The following is a 23,693-nucleotide window of genomic DNA, read 5'->3' on the forward strand; positions in this document are numbered from 1 at the left end:
GATATGAACAGTTCTTCGATTTTTGGTACTGATTTATTTTCTCATTGTTTTACAAGACAAAAAAATTGATACGAATCGTTCGTTTATCCGAGTTAATTTGTTGAATAAGATTAGAGAGGTAAGTACCTGAAAATGGAAACAAATTGTCATTGCACTTGGACAATTTTTGACACTGATTTATGGTATTAATCGACATTCGATTTTTGGTACTGATTTACTCTTTCACTTCTCAATAAGAAAAAAAATTCATACGAAACGTTCATTTATCCGCGTTAATTTGATGAATAAATTAAATATTGATCGGTCTTCAATTTTCGGTACTGACTATTCTTTAATTTCTTTATAACAGAATAAAAATTGAATACGAATCGTTCTTTTATCCGACTCAATTTGTTGAGTAAATTAGTGGGGTAAGTACCTGCAAGATGAAAACAACTTGTCATTGCACTTAGACAATTTTTTTAACGCTATTTTATAGTATTAATCAATATCCGGTTTTCGATACTGATTTACTCTTTCACTTCGATTTCTCTATAAAAGAAAAAAAGATTGATACAAATTGTTCATTTATCCGCATTAATTTGATGAAAAAATTAGATATTGAACGGTCTTTGATTTTTGGTATTGATTTATTTTCTCATTGTTTTACAAGACAAAAAAAATTGATACGAATCGTTCGTTTATCCGAGTTAATTTGTTGAATGAGATTAGAGAGGTAAGTACCTGAAAAATGAGAACAAATTGTCATTGCACTTGGACAATTTTTTGACACTGATTTATGGTATTAATCGACATTCGATTTTTGGTACTTGATTTACTGATTTATCTTTCACTTCTCAATAAGAAAAAAAAATTCATACGAAACGTTCATTTATCCGCGTTAATTTGATGAATAAATTAAATATTGATCGGTCTTCAATTTTCGGTACTGACTGATTCTTTAATTTCTTTATAACAGAATAAAAATTGAATACGAATCGTTCTTTTATCCGACTCAATTTGTTGAGTAAATTAGTGAGGTAAGTACCTGCAAGATGAAAACAACTTGTCATTGCACTTAGACAATTTTTTAACGCTGATTTATAGTATTAATCAATATCCGGTTTTCGATACTGATTTACTCTTTCACTTCGATTTCTCTATAAAAGAAAAAAAGATTGATACAAATTGTTCATTTATCCGCATTAATTTGATGAAAAAATTAGATATTGAACGGTCTTTGATTTTTGGTATTGATTTATTTTCTCATTGTTTTACAAGACAAAAAAAATTGATACGAATCGTTCGTTTATCCGAGTTAATTTGTTGAATGAGATTAGAGAGGTAAGTACCTGAAAAATGAGAACAAATTGTCATTGCACTTGGACAATTTTCTGACACTGATTTATGGTATTAATCGGTATTCGATTTTCGATACTGATTTACTCTTTCATTGCTCTATAAGAAAAGGAAAAATTGATACGAATCGTTCATTTATCCGCGTTAATTTTTTTTTTTATTATATATAGTGGTATTATTATATAAGTGGTCCATGGGACGATTAAATATTCGAATACATGTTGCCGTATCAAAGTCTCCTCTATAATAAACGATTTGACACGTCTGGGGACGCATGATGTATCGTTGCCCGCATCCCATTCCCTTCGTCCTACTTTTCTGTATAAAATGTCAAATTGAAACGTATTAAAAAGTATTGACATTTTGAATATGTCTGATTTCTGAATCTTTTTGATCCGAAGAAAAGGATTGAAAAGTATTAGTTTCCATTAAATTTTACTGCGCTAAATGCGAGACGGTCTCTTTCACCCTAGTGCCTCATCAGGGAAATTTCTCTGGTACGCTAAATCCCGTAAGGTCATCAGTCTTTGTAATATATCTCGTCGGTGCATAAGGTTTATATTACCTGTACATACATATTTTGAAACATTTTCTTTGGATATTATATCAAACGGATTTTGCGTGTCACGTAATATCCTTCGGACTACACGGACATTATTATTTTGACCAATTTGATTTCTTTGGTATTCATTGAATTATCCAGAACGCGCAACTGCCATGTTGAACGACTCAATTGTCGTGTGAAATGTTTCGATTTTCACAAATTCATATAAAATTTTTCATTTTTCACTGATTCACAGAAGTCTTTCACTTTTTATTAGTTCACGTTAGGGAAAAGATTCATGATCGCTGCCCTGAGCAACTGCAACGCTTTTCGAATCATCTATGTCGGCGCGCTTTTACTCCTCAGATTTCTGTCATTAATAACTCGATAATTATTGCGAATCTCGCAAAATGATATGGGACTTTTATGTTTGTCTCAACCCAATCTACCCTCACACTTCGGGTTGGCAGCTAATTACCGGACACTTCGTATGATCTTCATGATATTAATCATACACAATGTCAATTTTTTTTTTGCACATGTTAACATGTTAATTCATGTTATAAACGCGTAACAATGTGCGAGACCGTGCTTGTCAAATATGCTATTATGGTTGTAGCACGGACATAAACCGCCTAAAAATGGATGTAGCACGAACTGCCACCACATACAGGTTTTACTGCCGAAACCTGAATGTGGATGTAGCCTCGTAGTTCCCTTCTCAAAATGGATGCAGATGGCGGCCTTTCCCAGTGCGAAAAATCGGTGTCGTCGAAAACACCGTGTTGGCCGCTCTCACGTTCCTCTCTGGTAACAGATACGGAATAATGGAAAAGATATCGGAAACTATCAAGATAATAACTAACACTAAGTTTTATTTAAATTATATTTGAAAAAGAAAAGCCTTCGTATTCTCTTTATGTTGACGCTTTGTGACCTTTCTCTTGTCGTTTCACGTAATTAAAAAAATAAATCTTGGTCAATACGAAAATTTACTTATGACTGACAGTCTTTAGTATTACCTCGTCGATGATCAAACTAATGCAACTTCAAAAAGTTCACCGTGTGGATTCAAATACAATGAGTACAATCCACCAGCGATAAAAATACGAATCGAATGAAAAATTTGTACCGTGTTTCATATTGCGTCTTATTTTCGAACGTACCAAAGGTTGAATTGATTACACGTGCTATTGCGCGTATTAGGTTGGGTTATATCTCGCTCACCGCATACACTGCCAATTTATATCACTTAACTATTATTTAATAATTTGGAGAAAATGAGTTGGAAGAAACCTGTTATTTATATTTCTGCTGCGACAACTGTTGTCGGCGGATCTTGTCTAATAAAGTAATAATGATTTCTGATCTTTTCTAATTTCGACGTACTGTTTATGTTTTACCGGCATACTATATATATTTTTCTAATTATTATTTTATTTTTCTGTCGCGAATGTTGAAAGTAACCATTGAAATTTCAGGGATTATTTGGGAGGACCAATGTATAATCAAGAAGAGAAGTTGGATGATAAGATTGTCATTATAACTGGAGCAAATACTGGTATTGGATTTGATACAGCTCGGGAGATGGCCAAGCGTAATGCAAAAGTTATTATGGCATGCAGAGATATGAAGAAATGTGAGGTGGTGTGTATATCTAGTAATTAATATCTATCCAGCTTACAAATCAGTCTATTTTAGTTTCAGAATATGTCATGAATATATAACTTTCTTCTTTTATATAATTATCATTATAATTTGCTGTTTCGTGACAACTTCGTATAGAATGATTTCATTTTCATATAGTCACGTCGGAACATTGTACTTGATACAAGGAACAAGTATGTTTATTGTAGGAGATGTGATTTATCATCTCAAGAAAGTATCACAAAATTTGTTGAACGATTTCGGAAAGGTAAATGTTATCTATAAACACATTCCAGGTTACATATACAATATTTTTTCTTTAGATATTTATATTTAATATTAGTTTGTAATAATATTCTATATATATGTATATTATATGTATATATATGTATATTATAGAACATGACAAACTTCATATACTTATTAACAATGCTGGTGTAATGAGATGTCCCAAAAGTTATACCAAGGAAGGTATTGAGATGCAACTTGGGGTCAATCATATGGGACACTTTTTACTTACAAATTTACTCTTGGATGTTCTGAAAAAATCTGCACCATCTAGAATTGTAAATTTGTCAAGTGCTGCTCATTATGCAGGCCAGATAAATATGAAGGACTTAAATAGTGATCTTGCATATGAACCTAACAAAGCTTATTCACAGAGTAAACTAGCCAATGTTCTTTTTACTAAGGAGTTAGCAAACAAATTGGAAGGTAATTGAATGAGAATCACATATTTTTTATTTATCTTTTTATTGTTCTCTTATATGTTTTTATGCCAACTTACTGTAACTACTAAAATATTTTTCATTTTCCAATGCTATTTTCAGGAACTGGTGTTAATGTGTACGCTGTCCATCCTGGTATAGTTGATACGGAAATAATTCGACATATGTCTGTATTGAACAATTTCTTTACACGATACTTGTTAAAACCTTTTGCTTGGCCGTTTATCAAAGCACCTGTACAAGCGGCACAACTCATTTTATATACAGCATTAGACCCTAGCATTGCAGATGCTTCTGGCAGTTATATCGAGTTAGTATTTAGCAAATTTTACAAGCAGACACAAGTTACAAACATAATATTAACTTTGTCATTTTATTTATAATAGCAACTTCAAAATCAAAGAAGCGTCGAAGAATGGCAGGGATAAAGATCTGGCGAAATGGTTATGGAAAGTCAGTGAGTCATGGACAAAATTGAATGTTACATAATTATGTGAATATATAGTACAGGCACATGCACCTGTATTAAATGTAGTTTATTTTTAAATATAATGTATATAATTAAATTTTTTCGACACTTCAATTTCATTTCTCAAATTTATCACTTCTTTCACAAAATAAATATTTAGATAACTAATTTATCTGCTGACAATGATGTGTAGAATGTAAAATAACATGCTTATTTCATAATCATTCTTCATGATTAATTAAAGATTTGCGCACATAAGGTTTTATCAATATAAGAGACTTGGTATATAATTTTTCTGCCATTGTATCGTCGACAGCATTGACCGACGGTGTATACATTTGGCAGTCACTGGATATAAATAATGAAAAATTAATTACTTTCCTTCATTGTATCTTTGATAACACGTATAAATTGTTACCTGAAATATTTTCCAGAATGCTTCTCTAATTCTCTGCTCACGGCCACGTAAACGGCAGTTTGGGCACCTTGAACGGCATTTTTCAGAAATAACCACATCCACGGTTGCATTATCAGCTTGATCAGAAATGTCGAATTTAACGGCGAATAACGCATGTGCCTTGTGCCTCTCACAATGCCAGGGTTTACGGTATTAATTGCGACATCCGTATCTGCATTGAAATCAATTAATTATTATCTCGTTTTATCATAATCGTTTTTAGCGTCACCTGTCAATAATTTGCTCATATGCCTCGCCATCAAAATTAACGCCAGTTTGCTCTGCCCGAAAGCTTCCCTCGCAGTAAAGTCCTTTTCTAAATTCAAATCTTCCAGGTGTATAGCACTGATTATGTGCGCTTGTGAAGAAACGTTTATTATCTTGCTTTGTCCAGCTGCGCATAATTTCGGTAGAAGCAATTGTGTAAGTAAGAAATGACCTGACAAAAGAAAAAAATTATATAGTATCTGAAGATATTCCTTATTCGTTTCACGAGAAGTTTCAAACTTATTATTAATACATCACACATAAATTTGATATATTGGTATTAATTTACAATTAACAGATCAGTAATTTAAAATATTAATATTATCATCATGTACATATTTACAGATGTTAAATGTAAATGTAAATATTTCACGTAACTCACCTAGATAATTCGTTACAAAATGCATTTCGAATCCTTCCGCAGTTTTTTCAAACGGATGAAAAACTATTCCAGCATTGTTTACCAGTATGTCTACTTTCCTCGTTTCTATGTAAAACAGTAATGTCAAGTATTGCATCGGTGAAGGACATTAATGTTTAAATACACTTAAACACCTCTCTTTTATTCTTATACCCAACTGCTCGACAAAGCTCTGCACATTCTTCAACGAGGAAAGATCGATCGCCTTGACTTCCGCATCTCGTCCAGATATATCTCGAATTTGACGTGCCACTTTTTCTCCGGCTGCCACATCTTTGACGGCTAAGATGATATGACCGCCTCTGCGAGCCAATTCTAAGGCAATCTCTTTACCAATTCCACTAGAAGCGCCTGTGATAATTACAACCGCATCATCGATGCGATCATCACTCGGACATATAGCACCGCCCATGTACATCCTAAAATTATATATTATTGAAATGTTCAATTCGGTCCTCAGTATATTTTTAAGTTGCGTTCCTATCCTATTTTTGTCAAATTCATTTTTTGAATCGATATATAAAAGATCTTGTTACTATTTCGTTACCATTTCATGATCGTCAACAAATTTACGTACCTTATCAGAACGATTAATCCAACGCAAAAACTGATTATACAAGGCCAATGAGAATCGGACAAGGGATTCAGCTTATGTAAAACACCATACAGCTCTCCGTACGAATCCATTTTTTATATTTTTTAAATTGAAATAAAGTTTCTACCGACAGCGAGTAAATAGTATGTTGCGGTCACTGTACTGCTTATACTAACGTAATATTAAACGAGAGCGAACGCTGAAATAGATTCGTGGGGAAGTGATGCGTTTAATAGACCTTGATTACTTTTGATTTTTAAAGAGACCGGACGTTGTTCTAAACGGTACTCTGCGCATAAATAATCTCATCAAAACGTCTTGCATCTATAACAGAGATGATATAATTATTATAATTGTTTTTATTCATAAAATGCATTAGTCATTAGAAATTAAAGAATTATTTCTTTCAATCATGAAAAATATGCAAAATTTAACACACTAATTAATTTAACACACTGACTAATTTCGGAAAAAATTATTAATTATTAAAATTATTATTAAAAATTATTAAAATTATTAAAATCATTAATTAATGTCTGGGTAATTCGTTGAATGAATGTTGCGAATTTTTGAAATATTATTTAATTCCGTCTATATTATATTATATTTTGTCTGTACATATATCTCGAAAAATAATCAAATTTTCGCAGACATATAAGAAATTTAAGAAAAATTAATGGAATATAATACATTTTTTTTTATATCGCGCGCATCGATTTTTAGTTTTGAAGTCACCGCTACGAGCCGGCACCATATTTATATTTATAGTCGTGATACGATTCATTGGTCTGTTCTTTTTAGATGCACTACTGAACTAGTGCAATAAGTTAAAGTGAGAAAAAATATAGTTGTCTCATTCTAACTTATTGCACTAGTTTCGCAGTGCAGCTAAAAAGAACAAACATATGTCTCAGTGAAGCAACAGAACAAGATTCGTGGTCTGTTCTTTTCTTCTGCACCGCTGCACTGGTGCAATAAGTTAAAATGAGACAAATATATACTTGTCTCACTTGAACTTATTGAACTTAGTGCAGCGGTGCAGAAGAAAAAAACAGACCTTCTAACTCCGTGATCGTACCCTTAAGCCAGCGGCACACGGTGCTTGTTTTCGTGCTGGATTGCTTGCTGGATGAAAATACTGCGTTTTAATTGGTGCATTTCCATCCATCTTCGGAAATGTACCAATCAGAATGTAGTATTTTCATTCAGCAAGCAATCCAGCACGAAAACCGTGTGCCGCTGGCTTTAAAGAGGAAACAAAGTGCAGCACTAGTTCAACTGAAAAGAACAGACCTTAGCTCTGTATACTGTATTCTGTTAAACACAATTGAACGAAGTCTTGTTCGCTTCCGTGGCGGTTGGATGTGGTTTCTGTAACTACGCATATTTTTTGATCGTGGGGACTGCATACGCATTGTCTCTGTTTTTCTTTTATCTTCATAATCGTTGACTGGCGTAGGGGATAGAGTGTAACAGCTCTGCCCAGAGCCATTTATTGAACCAGAATCAGACCTTAGCTCTGTATACTGTATTCTGCTAAACACAATTGAATGACCATGTGGGTTGGTTGAATAAGAATTTATAGAAATTTTTATTCAATTGTATGAACATCATGTCGTTTTTTATAAGAAATAACCGAGGAAGTGGAAAAGAGAGAGTAAAGCGCAAAGTAAGCTCTAATTATTTTTATTCTTAAAACAAAATATAGTGTTCTTCCCTGTCTATAATATAGGTTAGATATAAGTCCATGCAAAGTTGTATGATATGTTATATGATGTTTGTCTCATTGTTGATACCTTTAAAAATAAATATATCTTAGATTGAATAGTAAGATACATATTTAATATTGTCAAATATTTTAATATATTTAATAGTTCAATGGTACTCAGTCTACATCAAAACAACCGAAGAAAATTGCAAAGAAATCCATACCTGATAATGAAAGTATCGCAAGTACAGATGAAGAATTTGCAGAAGAAAATTTCAAGTAAACATATGTTTCTAACTAAAAATTAAATATATTAGAAGGAGTTAGTGATATTTAGTGAAAGAAATAAATTTATTTTACAGACATAAAACTGATAGGTTTGAAAGTGAGAATGAGGAAGAAGAGGAAGAAACTGCTCAAGAGAAACGTGTAAGACTTGCAAAGAAGTATATAAAAGAAATTGAAGAAGAAGGTAGGTGGAATATTTTCAAGTTTTACTTACATTATTTTGAGAAGAATAATATATATTAAAATTATTTCTGATATTACAGAAAAAGATAGAGCAGAATTTGAAGAAGGTGCAGTTGCACGGAGACTACGTGAAGAATATTTAGAGGAAAAAGGTCGATTGAGAAAAACTGTAGCAATAAATTATGTTGGCCACAAGGATTTTATATCATTAAGATGTAAAGAGCATAAAAATTCCATTACTTCTATATGTCTCTCAACTGATGGAAGTTTATTATATTCTGGAGCTAAAGATGGGAGTATAGTTAAATGTAAGTATATTTAGGAGGATGAATTTTTATTTAGGAGAATTAAACAAGTGATAAAACAGATATCTAAAACAGTTATTGTTGAATTATAGAAATAAATTATATATGTGTTTGTATTTTTGAAATCATTTCATAATCAATGCTGTTTATTTTAGGGTCATTAAAGACAAATTCTAAATTAATAGCTCTTAAAGGTAGAAAGGTGAAAACAGAAGTTACTTTGAGCCGTTACATACAGTGTTTAGCAATTAGCACAGATGGAAAGTTTCTGGTAAGATCAAGTAAATGTTACCTTTTACTTCACGATGTGTGCAGGTTAATATGTAAATCTCTTTTCACTGAAGGTTGTTGGTGATAGGGATTGTAATCATATAAAAGTACTCTGCGGTGACACTCTGAAACATATAAAAGATCTACAAGGTCACAGAGGTTCCGTGTCTGGATTAGTATTCCGCAAAAATACTCACACTTTGTACTCCGCTTCCACCGATCGGAGTATAAAAGTTTGGAATCTGGATGATATGGCTTATGTTGAATCTTTGTAAGTAGTTTTATTCGCAAGTATAATTGTACACGTTGGACATCGTTTTTATCACTGAAATTTCTAAATTCTTCGTCATTAATCATTATATTTTTTGTACAGTTTTGGACATCAAAGTGGCATCACATCCATCGATGCGCTCTCGCGAGAACGTGCTATCACGAGCGGCGGTTTTGACAGTAGTATTAGGATATGGAAAATAGTCGAAGAGTCGCAATTGATATTCAATGGACACAGTAATAATTCTATTGACGAAGTTAAACTCATTAATGAGGAGAATTTCTTCAGCTGTGGCAGCGACGGACAACTCTGCGTTTGGAGCTCTTTGAAGAAGAAACCGTTGTGCACGGTGACGGACGCGCACGGGAAGGATGAAACCAACAACCAATCATTGTGGATTTCAAGCATCGCGACATTATTAAACACAGACTTAGTGGCATCAGGTACGTTATAATATAGAAATGGTATAAATATTCTTAACACTTATTAATATATATTATAAATATTAATATTTACCTCACTGCACTCTTTTTCAACATTGCTTGTAATTTCTAGGTTCTCGAAACGGCAGCATTAAACTGTGGCAGTGCGGTGAAGGATTTAGATCGTTAAATCCGTTGTTCGAAGTTAACGTAGCAGGATTCATAAATGCGCTCGCTTTCACGCCTGATGGAAATTATCTTATCGCTGGTGTCGGTCAAGAACATAAAAATGGTAGATGGTGGCAGATAGCAAACGCGAAAAATTATATTGCCGTTATACCACTGATACATAATGAACAACTTAAATAGTTTTGGATTGTTATGTATATATATTATAGGTTTTATTATATATTGTCTTTTATCTTTCTTAATAAAATGAACATTTAAGGACAAGAAATCAGTGTCTCACTTAGCACCTCTTCTCTCAGCCTCAATTGGAAAGCGAGCAACGACAACGATGGTGTGCTGCGATGTGAATGAAATGAAAGAAATATTGGTCCACAGTACAAGTATTTATTTATTCTGTACAAAAGTTGAGTTATAAAATATTATGTCCCTATTTTAGGTCTTGTTCTTAGTCTTGTATACCATGCCGTCTTGAGTACGTTCGTATAATAACAATATCGCCGTAATGGAACGTTCGCGCTCGTCCGCGAGTCGTTTCCCCTCGCGTTTTCATCGCGAATCGAATTCTCTAGCGAGACATTCTTCGCGTGAAAACAAAGACATACGCGCGTGTACCATCGAGAAGGAAACGATTCCCGGCTTCCGAAGCCCCAGGCGACCGCCAGCGTTCCGCTCGCGCGAATCCTGGGCTCACCGTGTACATATAAACCAAACCGACTTTTTAATCCGCATATTTATTCGAGTCAACAAACAGTACAGCGAGTGTACGCTACTTCTTGTGCATTCTTGCGATAAGTTTTCAAACGAGTGCGATATATAGGCCATCCTTATGGTGGGGTTGGGCGCACACCACCCTTTCGTCATGTCATTACTTTTTTTTTCTTTCTTTTTTCACCGTGGCTTTGCTATCTCTCTGCAGGCAGTGAGGGTGCTGTTCGGTGCGTTTTCTCTCTTCCTCTCCGAGGTCCTCAAGCGACATCATCTTTCGCGGATACGCTCGATCGAATCTCTCCCTGTTTCTTCGCGGGCCGTTATTAATTTACGCGACGCGAACTCGAAAGCTCCCGGCTAGTCGCGTTTATCTCTTTCTATTTCCGCACTTTTTCGGTCTCCTTTCTCTCTCTCTCTCTCTCTCTCTCTCTCTCTCTCTCTCTCTCTCTCTCTCTTTCTTTCTACTTGCAACGACGGTGATTAATCGTTCAACTTTTTTCAGCGGCCTTTGACGCGGCCGGTGTGTGCAAATCTCTCGTTTCTCAGCGGTCGCATGTTTCTCTTCGTATCCTCAGCTGATTACACCAGCTGAAACTTCCCCGGTAAGTTCTCTCGTCTTGGAAACCAGCCAGATCGATCAAAGTATCAACGCTTTTAATCTAATAATAAATGAGTCTCGCGCGTTCGGCAGGACCGCTGAAAAGAAATCTGTCACAACGCTCTTTTTCCATTGCTCGGAGTAGACTTGAGCGATACGTTATTTCGCTTATTTCGTTATTCAGTGGGCCACCGGTATATTCCACCGGACATTTTACAATTTTTTTCTCGCTTGTTTCTTCGTAACATTTTGCCACTGAAATGTGTCGTCTTTTTATTGCACGCTAACCCAATCACGAGAGCGACTTATCCTCTCTCTTTTGTTTCTTTGATGTCCTCGCGCCCAAGTCTGCTCGATACGCATACAGATCAGGTGGTACAGGTCCTGCGACGTCTTCGTGAAACAGAAAAGAAAAAAAGAAAAGGAGAAACGAGATTACGCAATGGTCGCGGAGGAGAGACGCGTCTCTTTGGTGCGTTCGACGCAGTCGTTGCATATTAGATACGAAGAAGAAGTGTCGGAAGAAGATTCGTGCGCGTTTGTCAGCCTAGAAACGATCGCGAACAACGCAAATCCGCGAGTGAGTATAATTGCGGTAGAATTATATGTGCAACGTAACACACAAGAAAACTATAAACTATTACACGTAGAAGCGGACATATGTAGGTGCGGTCGTGTGTACTCTCCCGCTTGTCGTATAAACGACAGCGACGTTTTACAACAAAGTCACGACGTCGAGTGATAACAATATGTGCTCGATCGCATGAGCTATCGCGAGGAGAGCGAGTCTTGCGTCTGAGAGCGCTCGCAAGAAAAGCTCGGAAGCGAGGGTGGTTTTCGCATGTACGCGTATGCGGGATACTCGACGGTCGCTCCTTCTAAGATTCTATCGGGGTGAACTTAAAATTACGCTGACGTTATCACGCGCTTCTCGATCATCGATTATCGACCGCTGTGACGCTCGAATATACATAATACGTCGCGTAGCCTCCGGCGGAAACAAATGCTTTGTCCATGAACAATTCGTTGTATGCAGAACGCAGGCGGTATCGGCGCGCTAAAAAGCATCGCGACGCGTTCGTTATACGCGGCATGCGCCGGACACATTACTGGCCTTTTCTCATCGGGATTTTTTTATCCCTCGCTTCGCCTGTGTGTGTGCTTCTCGCGCAAGCGGATATATGAAACGTCGCGTCAGCAACTGACGGCGACAGTCGCATGTGGCAGTTTATATATTTTCGGGGATTGCTCTGTTGGATCGGACAAACGAGACAGTCAGTCGCACGGTCGAAAAGATACAAGATCGTCGTTTGAGCTGTGGTCAATAATATTTTCTAGCGACAGGTTTAGCAACAATAGCGGATATCTCGAGTTTGAGATATTCTTCGTAGGCGCGAGGATTTCTTAGGCCTTTCCTCATGCTGTACGTACGCGAAGATTTAAAAAGCCCGATTTGAACGTCGGATCAAAACAAGAAGACAGACGTTTTTTTTTTTCATTCAGGAACGATTCCCACGGGTCAATCAGGCCGCTCAACATTTCCGTACACTCCTTTACGTCGGAGTGTCACGCGAGATTTCCGAGATCGATATGTATAGTTAATTACTAACGTAATTGAGTTTTCACGGCAGAAATCGCTCCACCTACACGGCGTAATATCCTCTTTGATGTGTCAACGTGATGTCTCTCTTATCATTCGTGTTACAATAGAATTTACACACCGCGCGAGATATGAACCTCCTTCCGCGCGCAAGAATTTAGGGCAACTCCCGACCAACCTAAAGTCGAAGGACAGACTAGAGAACTTGCATTACCGAAGTGACGAGCCTAGCTGGCACTGTCGCGCACACATTGTTATTCGTCCGCAATTTATACGTCACGAGTGGAGTGGATCGTGCGTATCTCGCGCATCGACCAGCGTCCTTTTTGTACTAACAGCAGGATCGTCAAGCAGGACGGTCCGTCTTCCGGAACGAGCACCGTCAATCCGCCGTGGACCGTGAAAGTAATTTGCGCACGCGAACGTAATCGCGAAGTGTTCACATACGAGTTTCTACCAGGAAAGCAAGTACCGCCAGTTTTTGGGTGACTCTTAGAGCTACGCAATTCCGGATTGCTATTTGGATCGTGTTCGTTACATCAACATCGAAGGCGGCATTCTCTTGAGAAAGGAAACCGAGAGGAACTGAGTGTACAAATTGCCAATTAGCGAGAAAAGATCGATCGAGCGCGATTGACATCGCTCGACGGAAGGACGAAGCTGCGTCGAATTCTCCCTCCCCATCCGGACCGTCCTGATCCTCGCCACTGGACTTCCCCGACAAACAGAGACGATTCGCGCCAAGGTGCTCCGAAACAACAAAATACGATGCGGCTGGTCTCCCCCGGCCCGACGCACGCGAGTCTTCCATACCTCCCTCTCCGTCTCTCTCTCTCTCTCTCTCTCTCTCTCTCTCTCTCTCTCTCTCTCTCTCTCTCTCTCTCTTTCTCTCTCTCTTTCTTTTTACATTACTTTCGTTTGCCATCGATATACTTCGCTATATATCGACATACATATAGAATATACCTACATAAATTGTGTAACACCGACGAGCCTACGCTCACGCGTAGAACCACGTACATCTTGCCCGCCTCCCTATATCTCCCGTCTCTATCGCTCTCACGCATCAGTCGCACGCGTGCGTACACGTCGCGTTTACATGAACAAGTAGTATTTTTTTTTATTTCTTTTAGATACATCGTGTGTGCTTCGCCTTACTTTCGTGCTCTCTCTCTCTCTCTCTCTCTCTCTCTCTCTCTCTCTCTCTCTCTCTCTCTCTCTCTCTCGCCCTCTCTCTTTAACTCTAACTCTCTCACGCGCATTCATTCTCATTCTCTCGCTCTCTATCACTCTCGTTCTCACCTACCACGCGTATATGTGTGTTATATCTCCCGTTGCGTCGCAGCGCAGAGTTTCGCGACAGCTCCCCGTGTGTTTTCTCCGTGTGTGTGACGTAAGTAATGCGTCTCGTGGTCTCGTGAAAAATTCGTTCACGCGTAACTGTCACGCGCTACTGTTACGTGCAATTTCTTTGCCCATTTCCTTCTTTTTTTGTTTCTTTCTGCCCTGCCCTCCTTTCTGTGCCCTCCGTTCGTTCGTTCGTTCTTTCTTTTGCTTGATTATGGTGAGTTTTTTCTGTTTTCCCATTCTCTTTCGTCTTCTGTGGCTGCTTGTTTAAATACTATTTCGCTATAGTGGACTACCGTTATGAACGCTACGCTACTTTGTATTGTATTGTAATGCTTCGTAATGAACGACTGGTACTGGTACTGAATGTGCATACGGGTGAACACACGCAATCTATAAGGTCCCGCTTCAAGGATACCATACGCGGCGCGGCCGCGAAAACGACGAGCGCTCGTTAACGAGTCTTACCCGACTGGCGAGAGACGGGGATTTTAATTAATATTCCGATATCACGCGTGCGCGTCGCGTCTCATTATTCACGGAATGCGTCGCGTCCTCGACATTAAATAATCGCGCCTGAACGAAAGTGTATAGCAGCGAGCGTCGCGAATGGCAGATAATTGCGGTAAGAGCTGCGACCAGACTTGAAATTAATGCAATTGGCGAGTCTCACGATCGGCGACACCGCGATCGGCGTCGGAATGAAATCTAGAGAAAGAGATTAACGCGCGTCGGTCTGTCATTCTTTAGTTCCTCCCTCATCGTCCTTGATTAGTCGCGCCGCGTACAAAAAGTACATTGAAATTAATTTTAACGAACGATCGACGATGAATTTTTCGATGGCAAAGTCTACAGGCGGAAATGTGTCGCGAAGCATTTCCGAGAGCGAGCTTTTACATTCTCGGCGGTTAAACACAGCTCGATAATCCGATTCGACTCCGCGATGTTCTGCACTCGCGTCCGCACGTCTTTTGCTCGTGACGTTCGGCAATCGCTTCGTTAGCGAGAAATAGGAGAAAATATAAGTGCGAAATCGAGAAGAGCCGCTGGTCGCGAGTGTACGTCGGACTGGGCTGTCGTCTGATCGACGGAGCGCCGCGTATACTAGCCGTGACTATCGAGAGTGTATGGCTCCTGTACGCTCCGGTTACAAAATAACATATGTAACGTGAGAAATCACGATCTGGCTAAGTGTTGCTCTGCACTCGAACGCTTCCTGTTTAATTAGTACTCGTGTGTGTCCTCGGTTACGAATAGTTTAATCGTAGTTTACAATTAACCGCTTTGTGTCTCCATCTTGTTAAAAATCTTAGACATCAACATACATTCATTTTTTATTTTTTTTTTTTATAATAAATCGTTATTAGAAACCTATCTCGTATTCGCTATGCATTTAATATAAATTTTATCGTGTTACCGCGTTATTAATCGTTAATTTGTTTATTTACAAGAGACGTACCTCTACGAAATTCACTTTATCCTCGCTCTCTTCTTTTTACGTTAATTGATTAATTCATTAAACCGCGACCGGTGTATGTATGTGTATGTGTGTGTGTGTGTGTGTGTGTGTGTGTGTGTGTGTGTGTGTGTGTGAGCGCGCGCGGTGTGTTCGTGTCATCAGCGCGCGGCGGATATATATATTATCCTCGATCTCGAAAAGAGAGGAACAAGTCTTTCTTTCTTTTTCTCTTCGACGAAAAGAAAAAAACGCGTGAGAATACGCGCGGTGTCTCTCGTGTTTATTCTTTTTTTCCCTTTGCGTTCTTTCTTTCAAAAAACAGAGAGAGAGACAACCGCGCGCGCCTCTCATCGGGCAACTTTTTCCTGTATTTGAATGTACACGCACACGAGTGGGATGATTACGTAATTAAGTGGCGTATTACCGAACGTAATGACAGACGAGGGAAATTCAGGTCTCCTCTCGGGATGGACGTGAAGCGTATCCTGTGTTTTTCTCTCTTTCTGTTTTTCCCTCTACCCATTCTTTTTCCCTGTAATTCTACTTCGGACGTTCGTTTATTTACACGTGTAAATCGTATCGACAAGAGTCCACAGGTCACGTGGACGATATATAGAATCATTATGGCGGCACAGATTTTCGTGTGTGCGCGAGCACGTTATACGTCTCTCTCCCTCTCTATTTACATACGTCTCTGAACAAACAAATCCCACCGGATGCATTCTATCTGTGTGCTGTTAAAAAAATACTTTATTTTTTGTCCCGTCGATAGCAGGACGCCTCACGTCTCACGATGGCGGCGGTGGGTGGATTTGCGGATGTGGGCAACAGAAAAGTAACGAAAGAAACGGGGAAATAAAATAAAAGAAATGAACTTGCAGTGAGTGACCTTGTCTATTTTCTATCGAATAGTTCGAGACTATATTATTGTTATAGTGTATTCGCTTATCGTCCGCGCGAGTGAGTACCATTCACTGTTGAATCCACGCGCGTCTCTGCAGTGTCGCTCTTTTGCACAACGAACGAATGAACGAACAAACGAACGAACAATCAATGCCATCGTGTTCTTCTTCGTCACTCGTTCGAATTCGATTCTCGCGACCGGCGATCTCCCGGCGACACCCTCATAATTCTCGAAGACGCAACTGCTTGCAATTAAATGCAGCGCTACGCGAACGCGTCCGATTGTCAAATGAAATCTGAAATCTCATATTTTTTTCTGTTAATTTTAGACAACCACCCTGATTGAAAAATTTTACCCGATGGCGCCGTCGATGATCGTAGCTATTGAGAGAATTTTTCTCACGATTATCGATGGCATATTAAGAAGATAATGAGAAAACGGTGAAGTGACATTGCAATGATTAATTCTCCGACATATCCTCAATTATTATCAAATATCATTACTCGTGTAATGATTGATTACTGATGTACCTATTGACATGTATCCATTGCCAATGACTTGACGTTGATGTTTCCATCGGGAGAGCTCAACCAAGGAAATCAGCAACAAATAATCGTAACATAAATCGTAACATAAGCGAATTATGAGAAATGCCGTACATCTTGTCAGTAAAACAACTAAAGAGCGTCATTCATTTAAAAGACGCACGCGTGTATTTCGCGCTGAAAGTGGAAAGATACAAAAGATCCACCATCGGGAGACCGAGCTCGTTCGTTCGTTCGTAGTTGCGCAAAGTGGGAATACAAAACGGCAGACAGGTGAATGGACAGACGACAGAACCGACGTGGATAGCGGAGGTGTGCGATACTTAGGCTTACAATACTGCAGTGGCTAACATAATGCAGGCGTTGCTGAATTTCCGCCGTGTTCGCGATTCTCAGCTGATCGTAACCATTCGCTCTCGCGGTTGACGCAAGTGGGGGACGATGAGCCGTAAATAAACTTCCGAAAAACGAGTCGGGCTGAACAACGTTCGCGCGCAAGGACTCCCATTTCGCTATCTAACATTCTGAGTAGGGGATGATCTCACTCGTTTTCTTCCTCTCTCTCTCTCTCTCTCTCTCTCTCTCTCTCTCACACACACACACACACATGCACGCACGCACGTTCACGCATCCTCCTCTCGCCACGGTACTCATTTCCCGCGCACATAATTCATATTTACAATAATTCATTAGTGCAGTCGCGCTAGCAATTTTCCCTTGTGACCGACACAAACGAAAAATTACTGCTTCGTCTTTTATTCTCGCGCGTTGTGTCGTGTCCGCGCGCACGCATGTGTATATGTGCTTGTGGGCGTGTGTATATGAGTGTGTGGATCGCGCGCGCGCGCGTATACACACACGCGGGGATATGTACATCCACGCGATCGGTCTCACGCACGTTCGGCGCACGAATATCGCGCGAACAAATGAATTCCATGAGCGTGCGGCGAATGCGCGACGAAACACGTGTACACGCGTGCGTGCGATGGTACCGCGCGCGCACGTGCCCAAGTCTTTTGCCTGGCAGTCGATAATAAATAAAATAATAAACAAAGAAACGTAGAACAAAGGCGGTAAATCGGCAACATAATGATCGAATAGGTCAATCGATTAGATCTGCTAACAATGATAGATATAGACGATTCATCATTCTCGTCGGACACTCGAAACGAAATCGAGAAACTAGGAAACAACATACGACAAGGGTTGCCTGGGGGGATAGGGAAGGGGAGGGGGATGTTTGTTCGTGCCGCTTCTTTTCACCCCCGGCGGTTCACGTTAATTTGTTCGCTATTAAATTTGATATTTCACTAGCAAATATAGAATATCGAGTGTTTGAATATTCGTAGAGCGTAATAATAGCGGATAATAAATATAATACAGATCTATAGATAGAAGTCTCGGTATGGTACAGCTATTATACACAACTGTCTTACTAACTTTGCGACTCAGTCTCTCTCTCGTTCGTTCGCTCGTTCGCTCGTTCGTTTTCGCCGCTGTCTTTCTTACCCAACGGGGCTCTCGAGTCAATGATACGTACTAGTCTCGCATCAATCTCGTTGACTCGCGACAATAATTAGACCGTCGTAATGGCAGAAATTTGCGTGAGCTCGTAGCTCGTGTCGTACGATCGCGACGCTCTGTTCAACGTCGAGCACGTCAGATCCAACTCGAGCGTCATCGGTGCTCGAATTTTGTCCCTCATGATCGCATGACGCACTCTTATCTTTCACAACATACATTCGTGCTCATACACACACACACACATACACTCTCTCTCTCTCTCTCTCTCTCTCTCTCTCTCTCTCTCTCTCTCTCTCTTTCTCTCGTTTCATATATATATATATAAGATTTACCTAGAAATACGGCACTCTTTCTTAAATCTCCCCGACCCCCTCGTCGTCGAGGCGGGCCAGGAGCCACTTGTACATATTCGTTAGGAATTTACACGCGTGCTAACTATCCTACTCACGATCTCGCACGCGAACTCGAATGATCCTTCGTCCTCGGCGTCCTTCGACTGGGCAGTCGGCCACGCGCATTCTCGATCCGAACAGACGCCGCGCAAGAGACACGATTACTCCCACGACGCGACATTAATCCTTCGGCGACTTATTGCCTTTCGACCGAGTCGCCGTCAGGTCATCGAGAAGCTACTAGCCGCGCGACACGTCGCGTCGCGTCTCGTCGACGACTTCGAGTCCAAGTGTAAGTATCTACGAGTTCTTCCGGCGGTTTGCTCGCGGGAGCGACTTCGCGACTCGGAACTCGCATCCGGATTTTCATAAAGTACCGCGTTGGTCGCGCCGCCGCGAGCCGAAAACGTTGAATGATTTTCAGGTACTCTTTTCTCGAGGCGCGGCGCGCTCGGACGATCACGCGAAGCAAGGAGCGTCCATCCTCGTCGAGCCCGAGCGAGGACCCCTTAACGAAGGACCGTTCGTCGTCATCGATGGCCGAGCCCACGCGATATTCCTCGTCACGAATGACGGATTCGCAACGCTTGGATCAGAGAAACGCGATCTGACGGATTCGCGTAGCCCACTATAGTATATTCGCTTAGACGTCCTCCTTTGTTTCTCTCTCTCTCTCTCTCTCTCTCTCTCGCACACACCGTCTCCTCTCGCTCGAGGATACTTAGCACGCTGCCACGACTCCCGCTCCCGTCTCGTATTCGAATAAATACCTACAGTTAGCGTAATGATAAGAAGGACAACCAATACGACTACCATTTATAGTAGTGATAATAGTGGGCGTGTACTATAAGTAGTGTCTAGTAGTAGCGTATTTCCGTCTTTTTTTCTCCGCTTTCTCTCTTTTTCTCTCTCCTACCATTCTGCCCTCGGCGTCGTCTTCGTCGTCCTACGGACATTCCGTCCTGGGAATCTCCGAGTTCGTTAATAGTTAATATGGCGTGCGCCGCTCGTGTGTCGTGCGTGTCTCTTCTCCTGACGTGTCATTTTAGCTCTCCGATCATCATCCTTTTTCTCTCTCCTTCCTTCGTCTCCTTTCATTCTCCCTCTCTCGCTCTTTTCTATCTTCTCTCCGTCGTCTTCTCTCTTCTCTACTATCTCTCGAGTCGGCGCGACCGTAGATCGTGCGTGTCTTACGATCGAGGGACGGCCGAGGGGCGCGCGTATCGCGCGCCTCTCAAGAAATCAATTAAACGTAGGATAATCACAGAAGAAGGGGTTTTAACGTATGGGATATACGTTCTCGTACGCGGCCGTTGTTGTCGCTTCACCGCAGCAGCTGCAGCAGCAACGCGCTCATCAGCACACTGCCGGTCGCCAGAATCATGCTCTGCACGTACTGGAACTGCGAGCTCGCGCCGTTGTACGTCAGCTCCTCGTTCTTCACCACCTCGTTCGGATGGTCTGAGTACTCCTCTGTGGAAGGAAAACACACAGATCAGTGTTAGCCGTCGGCTCCCGCTCTCTTCTCGTACTACGACGAAATGTCTCAAAGTTTCAAGTTGAAAAGGAACAGAACGAGAAATTTTTTGTGGTAGCTCTTGGGAAATGAGATTGAAAGGTGGGAGAAAGAAAAACCCGTAAACATCCGACACGATGATCCAACTCGACGCTTTAATCAAGCAAACTCTTAAATTATACTTGAGAGAAAGAGAAAGCCAAAGAGAGAAAGGAGGGGAAGATAGATGATATTCCTGTATTATTTTACCCGAGATCCTGTAATATTACACCCGAGAAGATCATCCTCGAGCAACGTCGCGATGTCAAGGTCTGAATAGAAATCAGTTTGTGAATGGGACGAGATATTGAGATTTGCCAGAGGGTAAACTTCCGCGAGCGAGCGTTAGAATCTCAAATTTTAACGATTATTACACCGAGCGCAGAACTACGCTCACGGAATAGAGCAGGAACGAGCGCGAGAGAGGAAGCAAGAGCGGTGAAATCCTTGGCAATTCCAAGTCGACACCTCGGGAACGTGTATTCCCTATCGCGCCGTGTCTCGGAAACACGGCACGTTAATGGCTGAGCGGCTATCCGCGCGGCTTATCGGCGAAATGCAAATGCGCGCGCGTACGCGGTGCATTTAGAAGTCAAATTATCGTAGACGTCGGCGCAAGAAGAGCGAGCAATGCCAGATCGACAGATGGCTTTCGGCCAGTTTTCATCCGATCGGATCTTGACACCGCGCTCGCCGGCGCTGCACCTGGCATGTGTGTGTGTGTGTGTGTGTGTGTGTGTGTGTATGTGTGTGTGTGTGTGTGTGTGTACACACGAAAGCCCGTGCGTGTTTACGGCACGTATAGTTAGCGATAGCGTACAGTCGTCGGTCCGATTCTTATCGACAAACGCGAGTCTAATGAGCGTCAATGAGAGAGCGAAACTGTGACTTTTAATAACTCATCGAAATTGATCTTCGCGCCGGGCGAAGACATATCTCACGGCTCGAGGGGTTATTTATGGTTAAACACGGAGCAACAGTCAATTAGGGGAGAAGAAAGAGGGAGAAACAGAAACGAGATTAGAGATGGAAAATATGAGACGTCGGAACTGTGTGTGCGAAAATAAAACAATCGGCTGGTAATGAGCGAGCGAAGCAGGATAATCCGATGGAACACGACTTACACGAGCGGCCAATAACTGACATCGATCATAGTTATTTCTACTGTAATTTAGACCCGGGATCTGCCGCGGAGACGGCAACGCGCAGCATCATGTAGATAATAGAAGACGTCATAGAACGAAGCCAAGGCAAATGCACGAGAAGCAAGCCCCGGTCTGACGCGACGGACATTGCTGATGCTCCGACTGTCAATTAACGTTGATCCGCAATGACCGTCGATGATTACCGCGCGCGCGCGCGGTACACCTCGCGTATCCCATGCGCGTGATTTAATTACGCCAGGTGTTCTCCCGCCGGAGCAAAAGGAGAGCCACGACGGACTAATCGAATTCCCACAAACTGTCCGATGACTCCACACATCCCGAGACCGGTATCGGTGCGAGAGGTGATACCCGGCGATCGGATCCGAAAATAATAAGAGGCAATAAAAGAGAAGAGCACAGAGCGAAGGAGCGCGAGTTCCCGAGTCCGATATTTCGTCCGGACAGAAAGGCCAGGCAGACAGGTAGGTAGGTAAGTAGGTAGGTAGGTAGGTAGGTAGGTAGGTAGGTAGGTAGGTAGGTAGGTAGGTAGGTAGGTAGGTAGGTAGGTAGGTAGGTAGGTAGGTAAGGTAGGTAGGTAGGTAGGTAGGTAGGTAAGTAGGTAGGCAGGTAGGCAGGCAGGCAGGCAGGCAGGCAGGCAGGCAGGCAGGCAGGGCAGGCAGGCAGGCAGGCAGGCAGGCAGGCAGGCAGGCAGGCAGGCAGGCAGGCAGGCAGGCAGGCAGGCAGGCAGGCAGGCAGGCAGGCAGGCAGGCAGGCAGGCAGGCAAGCAGGCAGGCAGGCAGGCAAGCAAGCAAGCAAGCAGGTAGGCAGGCAGGCAGGCAGGCAAGCAGGCAGGCAGGCAGGCAAGCAGATAGACAGAGCGCGATGGCAAAGTGACGACGCGACCGTGGTACGTACTGTTCTTCTTCTTCTGGCCGATCGAAGTCTTGGGCGGCGTGGGGGACGGCGATCCATTGTGAATCGGCGGCTGCGGCTGATGCGGATGCGCGGGGTAGACGGCCGGCGGGGGTACGTGAGGCAGGGTCGGCGCCACCGTGGCCGGCTGATGATGATCGTGATGATGATGAATGCTGCCCCCCGGGTAGAATCGATCTCCGCCCTTGTAGACGCTCGGCGGCGGCGGGGGCGGCAGTCCGGCGGCTCCGCCGCCCAAAATCGCGGTGCTCGTCGAGCTGCTGCTGGGCACGGTGCTGCTGGTCACGGCTACGGCTGGAAAACAGCAACGGCACTCGGTGATTACGCGGTCCTCGCTTCTCCCGTCCGCCGATCGCGGAGCGACGCGCAGGTGTCGAAGAATAATCGACGGCGGTTTCTGCGCCGGTTTCGGCGCGACCGGCCGTTACGGGAACGGCCGCTGTTCTCGGAACGTCTGCGGAGTCGACCGCGGGCCTTATTATAGAGCGGAAGGAAAATTCGTACCGTTACGCGTTGAAACGCGCCGGCTACTTGCTAAACATGACGTTTTCGATAACCCGCTGTCGGATCGTGGAATCGAAGAGGTACCATGAGAGTACAATCGTTCCCCTTCGGTTCCTTCGTAGGAGCGTTCCATGAAAGGATCGGAATTAGCGGGTGTCTTTAAATCGCACGTACGACAGTTTGGGATCTGTTTGGCGCCGCGACGGAGATTCTCACTCTCGCTCGAACATCTACATGTAGCGGGGCGTTCGCGTGAGAGAAGTACATCTCGCCAAGATATACTCCGAAACATTCGATTTCCCATCGATCATCCCCGGCGTCGTGACGCGCGGCCGGACCCGTTGTGTACCTGCTAACCCCTTGGAAATAAAACTCGC

The 23,693-nt window shown here is 41.9% G+C and overlaps 4 protein-coding genes across 5 annotated transcripts in view; 2 read left to right on the forward strand and 2 right to left on the reverse strand.

The window, feature by feature from the left end:
• The first annotated feature begins 2,880 nt into the window (after positions 1-2,880).
• On the forward strand, positions 2,881-4,878 carry LOC105190547 (retinol dehydrogenase 13). 2 transcript variants are annotated; one of them, XM_011153329.3, is made up of 6 exons: positions 2,881-3,233; positions 3,364-3,526; positions 3,689-3,797; positions 3,929-4,243; positions 4,360-4,567; positions 4,644-4,878. In XM_011153329.3, the coding sequence occupies exons 1-6, from the start codon at positions 3,163-3,165 to the stop codon at positions 4,744-4,746; spliced, it is 969 nt and encodes a 322-aa protein (XP_011151631.1). In that variant the 5' UTR covers positions 2,881-3,162; the 3' UTR covers positions 4,747-4,878. The 2 variants fall into 2 exon arrangements, with proteins under 2 accessions (XP_011151631.1, XP_011151630.1); XM_011153328.3 differs by having other exon boundaries at positions 2,882-3,233; positions 3,364-3,529; positions 4,644-4,871.
• Positions 4,879-4,890: 12 nt separating this feature from the next.
• Positions 4,891-6,678, reverse strand: LOC105190579 (retinol dehydrogenase 13). Its single transcript, XM_019844801.2, has 6 exons — positions 6,449-6,678; positions 6,025-6,290; positions 5,833-5,937; positions 5,413-5,622; positions 5,145-5,355; positions 4,891-5,074 (listed from the first exon to the last, which is right to left on the reverse strand). The coding sequence occupies exons 1-6, from the start codon at positions 6,556-6,558 to the stop codon at positions 4,948-4,950; spliced, it is 1,029 nt and encodes a 342-aa protein (XP_019700360.1). The 5' UTR covers positions 6,559-6,678; the 3' UTR covers positions 4,891-4,947.
• Positions 6,679-7,743: 1,065 nt separating this feature from the next.
• Positions 7,744-10,375, forward strand: U3-55K (U3 small nuclear riboprotein factor 55K). Its single transcript, XM_011153330.3, has 8 exons — positions 7,744-8,135; positions 8,341-8,453; positions 8,537-8,646; positions 8,726-8,953; positions 9,106-9,221; positions 9,295-9,491; positions 9,594-9,934; positions 10,047-10,375. The coding sequence occupies exons 1-8, from the start codon at positions 8,070-8,072 to the stop codon at positions 10,280-10,282; spliced, it is 1,407 nt and encodes a 468-aa protein (XP_011151632.1). The 5' UTR covers positions 7,744-8,069; the 3' UTR covers positions 10,283-10,375.
• A 1,197-nt stretch (positions 10,376-11,572) lies between these two features.
• The window catches only part of Ephrin (ephrin), a 57,023-nt gene continuing 44,902 nt past the window's right edge, over positions 11,573-23,693 (reverse strand). Inside the window, exons 4-5 of the mRNA XM_025306547.1 lie at positions 22,795-23,106; positions 11,573-20,652 (exon numbers count right to left, since the gene is read on the reverse strand). Coding sequence (XP_025162332.1) covers positions 20,504-20,652; positions 22,795-23,106 — 461 coding nt within the window. The 3' untranslated portion in view covers positions 11,573-20,503. The remainder of the gene's footprint in view (positions 20,653-22,794; positions 23,107-23,693) is intronic.

The sequence above is a fragment of the Harpegnathos saltator genome, unplaced genomic scaffold (genome assembly GCF_003227715.2).
Source record: "Harpegnathos saltator strain DR-91 unplaced genomic scaffold, Hsal_v8.6 scaffold125, whole genome shotgun sequence".
In the NCBI taxonomy this organism is placed as follows: domain Eukaryota; kingdom Metazoa; phylum Arthropoda; class Insecta; order Hymenoptera; family Formicidae; genus Harpegnathos; species Harpegnathos saltator.